We start from the raw sequence: 12,149 nt of genomic DNA on the forward strand, positions 1-12,149 counted from the left end.
TTCCCATGGAATCGCCATACCTTTTAACCTATCCTTTATATTCTGATTGTCTCTCTATGATACATTCTGGGTATTATTCTAAGATCTTTCTTCCAGTTGCCTAACTTTTTTTCTGTAGCTATGTCTACTCTTTGGTGTATTTACCTCTTCAGTTTTTAATTTCATCAACTTGATTTTTCAGTTTTAGAAGTTCTTTATAGTTTTAACATTTTCATTTTTTCTCCTTTATTATGGTTTCTATTTCTTTACTTATGTCTTTAAAGTTTTTAAGAATGCTATATTGAATTTCTTTAAGAGCTTTCTATTATCTCAAATTCTTGGGGTACTAATTTACATGTTTGTGGTAACCACTGAATTTCCTCATACTGGCTTATTTCTTCAGATGGTTTGAAATGTTCGTGCTGTGAGCTCATTTTTATTATGTGCTATGGACTAAATGTCCATTTTACCGCAAAATTCATACGTTGAAACCTAATCCTCAATGTGATGGTATTTGGAGGTGGGGCCCTTGGAGGTGATTAGGTCATGAGGGTGGAACCCTCAGGAATGGGATTAGTGCCCATGTAAAAGCTCCCCCACCCTCTTTGTGAGGACACAGTGAGAAGACAGCGTCTATGAACCAGGAAGTGAGCTTTCTCCAGAAACTGAATATGCCAGTGCCTTGATCTTGGACTTTCCAGCCTCCAGAACTGTGAGAAATAAACATTTGTTATTTAAGCCACCCAGTTTGTGGTATTTTTGTTACAGCAACCAAAACAGACTAAGACAGCATGGGTAACTGGATCATGGAAGTATTCCTTCAGATCAGTTTTTTGTTTCTTCTGCCAAGGATGCTACAACTTTTATTTTCTCAGCTTCTGACTCTTTCACTTATAATACAGTGTAAATTTGAATCCCATGCCTGTACATGGAACTTTGATTTCTTATAAGAGCCTTTTTCCTCTATTCAGAGTGCCAGGTAGAGGACAAGTTTCATCACTGCTTCCCTACACCAATAGGTAGAATTTTTCTAGTTTCCCTCTTGGAAAGAGTTATCCTTTCCAAGGTCCTGGATCTAAGTTCACTTCTTCCTTTCCAAATAGGAACAAAGCCATATGTCCTGTTTCTGTGAGGATGTTAAAACTTGAGCTCACACTAGATCATAGGCCTGTATGTACTTTCTAAATCTTCGAGTTTTCTTTTATTTCCAGCACCTGGTATTTTCCTTTTTTTCTTTCATTTGAGTTTGGCTAAGTATTAAAAAAACATATTTGTCATATTTTTAGTAAGGTGTGTTTTTTTTCATATTTAAAGTTGAAGGATGGACAGAGTCAACAAACTCGGCCATGTTGTCAGAACTTAACATAATTAATAAAGTTCATGTTTCTCGAGGTAATGTCCTTAGAGAATCTGCTTATTAAAAATTACTCTGCTTATTAAAAATGCAGATTTGGGGGTTTCGTCTATGTTTTATTGAATTAAAATCTGGAGATGGTGCTAGAGAATATCTGTTTTAAATGAGAACTAAAAAGTAAGTGTGTAGCAAGTTTGCTGGATACCAAATCTATATATAGAGAAATCTATTTTTATTTCTATACACGAAACAATGGGAAAGTGAAATTTAAAAGAGCACCATCACTTAAATAGCATTAAGAAATAAGAAATACTTAGAAATAAATTTTACAAAAGACTTGTAAGACCTACACACTGAAAACTACAAAGCATTGTTGAGAGAAATTAAAGACCTAAACTATACCTTGTTAATAAGTAGGCAAATTCAATGTCATTAAGATGTCACTTCTCCCCCAAATTTATCTATAGATTCAGAGCAATCCAAATCAAAATCCCAGTTGCATTTTTTTGTTGAAATTGACAAGCTGACGCTAAAATTCATATGGAAAGGCAAAGAACCTAGAAGAATGAAATTGGAAGGCCTACTAACTACCTGATTTCAAGAAAAATTTAAAACTACAATTATCACAATAATCCAGGATAATCTCCCCATCTCAAAATTCTTTTTTTTAAATCATCTGAGATAATATTCTCCCTTTTTCCATATGCCATATTAAGTAATATTTACAGGTTCTAGGAATTAGGATATAGATATCTTTGGGTGCCATTATTCAGCCTACCACAGACCCCATGTGGATGCCCAGTTGTTTTAACTCTTTATACTATGTAGTCCATCTTTCCTTATTGATAGTCAACACATGCTCTGTCATTAATCAGAGTTGCATAGATGTGTGCATTTATTCAGATTCTGTATTCTGTTTCTTTAGTCATTTTTGCATTTTCTACTCCAATACCATATTATCTTAATTGCAATTGCTTGATAATAGATTTTAATACATGAAAGGCCAAGACCCCTTAATTTTGTCCTTTTTAGGAATATCTTGGTATCACTGGCCCTTTGATTTTACATTTAAGTTTTATAATCAGCCCATCAAGTTTTACCAAATGCTACCTGCTGGCATTTTGTTTAGTAAAGTATTAAAATGATAGATGTAGATCAACTGGAAGAAAATAGATAACTTTATGTTATTGAGTCTTTCTTTTCAAGAACATAGTTCTAGTTCTCTATGTATTTAGATCTTTGTCACTATCTTTCAATAAAGTTTTACAATTTGTTCCATGAAGGTCATAAGTATATTTTGTTAGATTCTAGGTACTTTATATTTTTGTTGCAATTGTAAATATTATCTGAAAAATTAATTTTTCTGACTGTTGCTGTGTCTAAAAATGCAGTTGATGTTTGTATATTGATTTGGTAACATAAATATTTATCTCATTAATTTTAAAAGATCATTTCTAGATTCTTTAGGATTTTGGGGCAGACAGTCCTAAAATATGTGAGTAATGGCAGTTTGTTCTTCCTATTTATACTTTCCCCTCTGTTTTCTTGCCTTACTGCACAGGAATGGAGCTCAAGTATAATACTGCACAACTAAGATATCTTAGATGGCAAGTTTTGAGAGCACATGGTTACATTTTCTGGTATTTAATACAGTGTAATCTATTGCATTCAGGGGAATGTTAAAAGGGTTCTGTAGTGCATTTCTCTGCTTTTTATGTGTGAAAGCAGGATACTGTAATCATAGAAGAGAAATTGTCCTATTTTTTTAGAAAACATTTTAATATCTTGCTCTTCTAATAGTAATTTGTCCTTAGAGTTTACAAGTTTCTTCAGACTTGTCCCTCTTGCTGCTTTTTGCCAAGAGAAGAAAAATCCCTGCTTCAGAAATCTTGTGGAAAAGTAGCATTTGTAATGTAACGCTAAAATTTAGACTAACTTATAAATGCACAGCTGGGTGTTACTTGTACTCCCATTCTATCCTGGGTGAGGGAAAGTGCTAACTATAAAGAAGCAAGTTCCTTAAAAGTAATTAATAACTTCCAAAGAAACATTTGGCTCACTGCTTTATTACAACACATCTCCTTTTTATTATTTTTATTATTTATTAAGGAAGGCAGTCAAGGTAACAGATGGGGAAAGCTTTAAGTCTGACAGTTATAAATAGTCTTCCAGTTTATTCTACAATATATTTGCAATTCCGTTTCTTTGCCATTCTGAAAATTGGATCTCTGTCAAAATACTTTTCTCGACCAATAGTTTTAAACACTAAAATAATGGAGTAGGGTGGTGAGGTTTTGGGCTTTCTGAAAGTTTTTCTTATGTGCTAGAGTGTTGTCAACACACATACCTGGTCCTTAGAGAAACCTCTTTTCCAGGGATCAGATGGTTTGGGGTGGGGAGGAACGCTTTGAATAAATCAGTTGTTCCAAATATTACTAGGGTTGCTTTTGTTTCTTATAATCGAATTAATATTTGCCCAATGACCACCGTGTTGCCAAGCATTACAGGGACACAGAGCAAAGTATTCCTGTCTTTAAAGGGGCAGTCATGGAGAGAAGGCATTAAATATACAGAAGCTAAATAGCAACAGCAGGCGGTGGAACAGAAAATGTCACAAGGCATTATAATGATGATAATGAATTAGAAATATCACGTGGTTATTCAAAGTGCATTTGCTTTAATGCTAAACATTACATCTAACAGAGAATCCAAAGTTTTTTGAATCCTCAAAATGTTACACACAGAGCCAAAATATAACTTTTTCTTAAGTAACTGAAATTTAAGTGGTGTAAATTTAAGGAAAACCTGTCAAACTATCAAAGATTTTTAAAAATGGTGATATACCCCTCTCCCCCAAGCCCCCCAACCCCGAATCAGGGAGGATATGGAGAGACAGGAGCCATTAAATATTGTTGTTGTTTGTGTGTAAATTGGTAGAACCTTCCTGGAGGGCAGTCTGCCGGTAGCTATCAGAATGTCAAATGTGTATCTCTTTGTTCTGGCAATTCTATTTCCAGCAATGGTGGGTTTGGTAATTTGAATCAACTCTCTCTCTAAGAACAGATAGAAGAGCAAGGCAAAGTATTTTTTAAAACTTGTTTTGAAGGTAAAACAGAGCTACTAGGACAATGAAGAATTATGGAGCCAAGATCCAGGAAAAGAAAAAAATGACAATTAGACTTTTAGTGGGACCTCTTTATTCTTAGTGACACTGACTTTTTAAACAGGTACAGCAGAGGGTCTGAAAAGTGAAGTAGAGTTAGTGAAGAAAACATAGGAGCTAACGGGATACCCAAGAACAAAGGGCTCTGGTAATCCCACAGGCTTGAAGGTGGGACCCCGTGAAGTGGCAACTGGAAGTGGACCAGCTCTCACAAGGACTGATGCTCAGCTTTGAATCAGTTTTCAAGTATTTATTTGATTAAGACCATTCTCCAAAGGGTTCCAAGAGATAATTAATCCCTAATGCTCTAAGGCAACTATTGTATATGAGGAATTAACTTCTCTTTTTATATCTAGGATGGTACCAGCTACATACCCTTCTTGGGAGAATTGAGAAAATAGTCACTCAAATGATTTGCTTCAGGGCTTAATTCTCTCACAGAACCTAAACTGTAATGGTTGGATTAGGTCATCCGGGATTGCTAATGCCCCCTAGTCACCAGCCAGAAGCTGGAGGAAGATAATATTTTAGGGCTTCAAGTTATCTCTATAGTTTATTATATACAGAGATAAGACTCAACCAAAATAACCAAACATATAAGGAGGTAACACAAGCTGATAGAACGTCATGATAAACAATTTGAAACAAACCCATAGGAGGCCAGATAATGGAATTATCAGACACAGATTTTTAAAATGTTCTTATTAAAGACAAAATTAATTGAGCAGAGGCCTGGAAACTACAAAAAATCTAATGGAAAGTCTAGAACTGAAAAATTATAATGACAAATTAAGAATTTAGTAGATGAATTTAATAGCCTATTAGGTATAGCCAGAGATAAATTTTGTAAACTGGAAATTAAATAAATCAAAAGGAAATATCCACAGTAAAGCATGGAGAGACAAAATACAGATTAGAGCATAAAAGCCAGGTGGAATGTGGCAAAAAAGAGATATATAGGTTTTTATAAAGGAAAGTAATTTCCTTAATATGCATTATGTATATTCTATTATATATTAATAGTATAGAACATATATTATCTATGTATATATTATAAATATATACATTGTATAATATATTATAAATGTTTCTCATATTATCTATGTATAGAAGGAAAGAAGTAAGAAAATGGAGCATAAGCAATATTTGAAGAGATACTGACTAAAAAATTTCCAAACACTGATGAAAGGCATACATCTACAGACTCAAGAAGTGCCACAAACCACAAGAAAGATAAATGCAAACCATACCTGGGAACGTTATAGAAAACCAAAGACAAGAAGGAAATCTTAAAGGCAGAGGAAAAGACATATTACCTCAAATGAGCAATAAGACTATAAGCTGAGTTCTCAACAGAAATGGTGGAGACAAGAAGCAATAGAATGATATCTTCAAAGTGCTTAAAGAGAATATAGGAAAATTGTTCACAAATGTGTTCAAGGATATTAGTTAGTTACATTATAATTTGTTATAGTGAAAAGTTGGAAACCACTTACATATCCAACAAGAGGGACTGGTTAAATATATTTACCTCTTTATTAGGTGATGATATGTAAAAATGTTCCCAATTTATTGTTAAGTTAAAAAAAGCAGGTTATAAAATAATATAGCATATGCTCTCATTTTATATTAACAGTATTTAAATATGATTAAGTATGGAAGGATCAACATCAAAATGCTAGCAATAGTTATCTTTGGGTGGAGGAATTGTGAGAGAATTTCCACTTTCTTTATAATATTTCTATAATGATCATGGTTACCCATTTTTAAAAAGGAAACAAGACCAGTTAGTACTTTAAAGGTTTGTGCCCTGTGTCGACACTGGGTCCATTGTGGATGTGTAATAAAGGATATTGTTTAGTGGATTCCATTACCTGTGTGTGAAAGGAACTGCAAAGTAAGGATCAGGTAAGACTCCCAGACTCAGATCCCTTAAAACCGTGGCTTTTCCTAAATCTAGGGAAGATCAATGTGAACGACGTCCTTTGGAGCCCCACGGTGACTCATTTTACAAGGAACATCAATCAGTGGTCAGTTTTCTCTGATGTGGAGAAATTACTTTCCTTTATAAGAAACCTAAGGATACAGATAAGATTGGGTTAAAAAAAATTTTAATGTTTTTTTCTTCTGCTAAAATGTCAGTCTAAGTTGCAACATACTCATAAGCTATTTTCTAAGTAAGAAACAAATAGCATTCCTGTATCTTAAAAATAAACTAAATCTTCAGCATTGGTTAAATTGCAGTTTCCTCAGTTCCACGTAAGGAATTGGTGCAATAATCTTGTGTGCACTGGAAACAAGTTGTGGATAATTTGGGATAATAAAGCATCATTTGGGTAGTAAAATTTGAATTGTTTTTATAGGCCGAGAAATCCGTCTGCCCCTCCGAATCAAAGGGGAAGGAATGGGACCAAAGATTCACTTCAACTTTGAATTGCTGGATATTGGAAAAGTTTTTGTTGGATCTGTACATTGTTATGAGGTAAGCACTAGAATTGTTCACTGAGACTCAAACAGTACTGGCTTTTTTGGTTTTCTTTTGCGTGTGTTTTTATTGGTAGAAAATTTGTGCAATCGCATCCATTGCCATTACTCAGACTTATTCATGCACCAAAGTGATCTGGCTCTTTCTCCTCGCTCCTACTCTTATTGAGTGGAGCAACTTTTTCCATCTTTTTCAGTCCCCTCTAACTTGACTGAAAGCACCACAGCCGTAATTTAATTGGTTCTATCTTCATCTTTTTGTAGATTGTAAAGGGGAACTCCATAAATACATCTCCCCATCTGTTTAATGCTTTTTCTCTGACAACATAAACCCTATATCAGAGGATAGAGAACCTTTTACATTTTCCAGAATGTGCTAATGGGGTAGCTGTTTTCCCACCTAAGAATTTTCTCTAAACATACTAGTCTAAAACGAATGATTTGAAAACCAGTCAGTGTGCTTTCTGGGAGACCTCCCTGCTTTGTCTTTCCAATTGAAGAGAAAAGGATCCTTTTACAAGATGTACTCATGGGTTCGGAAGGATCACAGTTACTTCAGTACCACCTCATCACTAAACTGATATCTAGGACACTTTTTTACACTTTCAAACTATAATCATTGAAACTTTATATTAGAAAGATTCCTAAATTGTAAATGGTTATGTTTTATAGAGGAAATAATAAAAGCAGTTATTTAATGAGGGACAAATAGGTGTCAGGTTGCATGCTTTGTTATGTGTGCCCGTCTATGTATATGTACATAGTTTCTAATCCTTGCGAAACCGTGAAAGGTAGGTTTTATTGTACCTACTTTACAGAGAAGAAATATGAGGCAGGTAGGGGTTAATTCAGCCTACAGCATCACCCATCATGCATGTTGAGCACACGTGCATTCGTTCATTTAGTCCTCACAAAACCCCTATGGAGTAGGGGCAATGACTACACTCATTTTATAGCGGAGAAAGTTGAGGCTTCAGAAGTTTTACTAGTTAAGGTACTGAATGCTAGATTGTGTAACAAACAAATAAAAATATATATTCTCTCAAACATGATAAGAGATGATATTTTGTTGCTAATCAGCAGATGGCTCTCCTCCAACAGAGAATGAGGAACCCTGGCTCCTTCCATCTCATGGCTCTGCCACCCCTAACACGTCACCTGTAAGATTGCAGTCTTATATGTATCACACTGGCAGAAGGAGAAAGAGCATGGAGGGTTGCACATGAGAGATTTTTATAGGAGGTAGCACTAGAAGTGGCTTGTATCACTTTCGTTTGCATCCCATTAGCCGTCCATAACTGCAAGGGTAGCTGGGAAATGTAGTCTAGCTGTAAGCGAAGGAAGAAGAGGATATGGGCTCAGTTGAACAGCAAACCTGACCCTGCCACATTTGTTAAGTAACGTGGCAAGGTCACACAGCTTGTAAATGTTAGGGAGCACTGGGTTAGCAGGGCTCTATGTCTTGTGGAAAGAGAAGGCCCTTTGCTGGCTTTTCAATACCTTAGACTGTCACCATGGGCAAATCTAGCCTACCACCGACTCAGCTCTCAGCCCAGCCTAACCTGGCATGTGCAGTAAATGCCTGATTGCTGTTGAGAGCTTACTATAGTGTCATTTGTCCCCATACTCACTAGAGTAACTATAGCGTAAATTGGATGATGTGAAAGGTAAACAGGGAGGTTAATGTCATGATGAGATGGAATATACATAAGAGCACAATTTAAATAAAGAAATCAGTAACATGACTGTCACAAAAAGAAAAGTGGCACAGCTATTCTGTTGCAATGTCCTGTACTGCATTTTGGGGGGAAAAAATGGTCACTTAGGGAGGAAAATACAAAGGTACAATAGTTCTTAGTAAATTGATATTCTGTCTAATTTATCCAGTGTGAATTTCCCTTACATCTTACAGACTGTGTCTGAAGGATGTCACATCACAAAAGGACCTTTAGTTCTGAGGCAAAATGGATAGAGTTTCCCTGAATGTAATAATTTCTTACAGATTTAATGGAAGTGTACTTTAGGTCACCACTTCTCGCCCTCCCAGATTTGAACAGTAAAGCAAAGCACAGCCAGCTAAATAAGTGTTAGATGAGGTGCTGCATCAGACTGGACAGTTTTGAGAGCTGTGCTGTGGCAGAGAAGGACATGGTAAGGTGCTTCTTATGGGAATGTTTTGCACTCTCTGCATATTTAATGCTGATGCCTCATTGCATCTCCCTTTCAATTTATTACGCTACCTCTTTGAGACAAATTTGAATAACTACCTATTGCCCTTAGTCATTGCTGAGCTTAGCAGATCCATAAGGAATAAATCAGAACCCCAAGAGTATACACTGTCCCCCAGTGTAATTAGAAGGAAAACAAATGACAGGGGCAAATTCTCATAAAGTTTCTCCTCTCCGAGGAGTTGGACTACAAGGGTAAGGGTATTACCAGTAATCAAAAGGTCTCAGAATTCTGTCCCAAACAATTTAGTGGATTCTGTACACATAAGGAGGTGCTGCTTTGTCAGGGGAGAATGACATGCCAATGGAGGGGCTGGCACCTTACAGAAAATCTGGGTAGAAAACACTGGTGTTAACCAAAAAATAAAAAGAATCCATCCATCTTCTCGGAGAGAAGAACAAGCATCCTTCAGGTCACCACTAACACCTTTGAGTTGCCTTTGAGTTACCACTGGTGCATGTCAGTTGCTTCCTGAGCACAGGTAAATTTTAAACCCAGTCGCTTAGCATCCGGGCTATAAATAGCAATCACTGTCATTTAAGCACTCTTTGCCAGGCACTATGCTAAAAGTTACATAAGTTAATAAATATCATCTTCACAACAATCTGAGAAGTTAGTAGTACGTTACTTATGTTTTACAGATGGGGAAACGGGCACAGAGAAGCTAAGCAGGTTTTCCAAGGCCACACAGCTAGTAAGTTGATGGCAAAGCTGGAATTTTAATCCATACATTTGGCTTCTGAGTCCCCGGTCATAAACACTTTTCTACATGGTCTCTTTCAAAGGAATAAAGGGTGATGCATGATTCCTATGATCAGGGAACTTAAAACAGAGAGAGGGAGTTAGGAAATAAATGTAAAAAGATGAATAAAATATCAAGTAGCAATTAGTTATGTATCTATTTTGGTGCATTGTCCATCTTCTCTTGGCAGAAGTGGTTGTCTTTCTCTGCAAGAGCCCCTGATTCTGTTCTACATATGCTCTTGATTCCTTCTCTGCTTTTCCAGAGGCAACCTGAGCTGGTGGGCCCCCCTGTAGCCACCCTACCCCATTCCCCTGGGTACCTAGCCTGCTTCTTTTATTACAACAACATAAACATCTAGGCGAGGCACTGAGTATGCATTATCTCATTTAATGTAACTATACTAGGTCTCCTACCATACCTTCCCACAGCTCTGCCACCCCATTCTCACTTTTCACTACTAATTTTCTCAAAACAGAATCTGGAATAGTCAACCACTATTTCCTCTGCATGTACTCATTTGTACTCTGGATTCTGCAATCACATTCCATCGGAATTACATTCTTCTTCAAGGGCAGGATAACCTTTAGTTAAAAATAAAAAACTGTAACATTTTCTCATTCGACCATGTTTGACCCTTTCTGGAAATTCTCCTCCCTTGGCTTCTAGGTTCCTAACATGCCCCACATACCTTTCTGGATGTTTCTTCATGATCTCCTGGGCTCTTTCCTCCAATGCCTTGAGTGTAGGTTGAGGGCAGTTCCTACATGAAAAGAGAGAATGAGTTGTTCACCTGTTCAGGTGTAAGCATTGTCAAGGAAGAGAGATTGTGTCTCAGAAGTTCAGGAATAGAACTGTGTGGCTAGTACAGGTTCATAGAGAGGAACTGTGAGAGGTGGGAGCGTGAATGGGAGACTGAGCCAGCAGGAGAGAACTCTGAATGCCTGGCACGAGCTTTTTACACGTACATACCTACCCGTGTGCAATCAAACATGGGCAGTGACACGGCTGCAGATCACTAGTATATAGGAATAAAACTTTTCTATAGTAAAACAACTGCCTGCATAGCATCCCCAAGTAGTTATCCAGCCAATAGAGTTTGAGTTGAAAATATTCCAATAGGATGAAATCTAATACCACAACTAAGAATCTGGCATCTACAATGATGTCACACTTGCAGTCTTCAAGCTGCAATATAAACATAGGCTTAGGTAGTTCTTGCTCCTCTATTCTGACTTGCTTTCTATTTTTTAGTATGTCACTTAATCTCAGCCTTCTCATGCGTAGGAGAGCAATACCTGCCTCCCTTGGTTATTTTGTAGAGTGTATCAAAACACCGTCTTTTAAGGCTCTTCTTCAGTAGAGGTGATTACGATCGTCAGTGTTTATAGCAGAAATATAATATACGTGACTAACTCCATTTTAAAGAGGAGACAGAAATACCAAATGACTTTCTGGCTTGGGACTCCTGTCTTCAAACATTCAAGAGAGAAGACTCTTCATTTCTGCCCTGGAGTTTTTCTTTGGTTCTAATTCCTGTCACTGTGTCTGTGTTGCTATTAAACAATACAGCCACATGCTTATCTGAAAATCAATCAGAGGCCCATTGTCTACGTTTTGATTGATACAGGCAATACTATTCAACAAAGGCAGCATTGATGCCCTCTTCAACGTGATCCCTCCAACTTCGGCTTTGGGGGCCTGCTTTGTTTTCAGTCCCAAGGAAGGCATCATTGAAGCAAGCGGAGTCCAGGCTGTCCAGATTTCCTTCAGTTCCGCCATCCTGGGGCACTTCGAAGAAGAGTTCCTGGTCAGTGTCAATGGGTCACCTGAGCCTGTGAAACTGACCATTAGGTAAGATACATCTCTAACTCATGTGAGCACTAACTGAAGTTTTTACCTCCTGCTTTCTTAAACTTCTTAACTAGAGCATGTCTTTGGATATTCATAACTATCTTTGTTGATATGAACACGTCAACATAACGGGGTTTTCTAAATTTCCACCAGTGATTCCCTACTAAACATATTTAATTCAGTGTAGCATGGATACAGATGCTATTTTGGGATCTAGTTTTTCTGTAAGCTATAACCTTATAAAACAGGCACTTACTTATGAAATTAGTTTCTAGGTACTCTCTCTGTTTTAGGATGTTTAGGGAAAATAAGTTATTAACACCTGTGTAAAATCATCTCCTTAA

At 36.8% G+C, this 12,149-nt stretch overlaps 1 protein-coding gene across 1 annotated transcript in view; it reads left to right on the forward strand.

Annotated features, from left to right (window-relative positions):
- The window catches only part of HYDIN (HYDIN axonemal central pair apparatus protein), a 293,325-nt gene that overhangs the window by 76,263 nt on the left and 204,913 nt on the right, over nt 1–12,149 (forward strand). The window contains exons 11-12 of the mRNA XM_081030536.1: nt 6,860–6,978; nt 11,582–11,805. Of these exons, the coding sequence (XP_080886662.1) occupies nt 6,860–6,978; nt 11,582–11,805 (343 nt within the window). The remainder of the gene's footprint in view (nt 1–6,859; nt 6,979–11,581; nt 11,806–12,149) is intronic.

Source organism: Rhinolophus hipposideros (assembly GCF_964194185.1).
Source record: "Rhinolophus hipposideros genome assembly, chromosome: 21".
NCBI lineage: Eukaryota > Metazoa > Chordata > Mammalia > Chiroptera > Rhinolophidae > Rhinolophus > Rhinolophus hipposideros.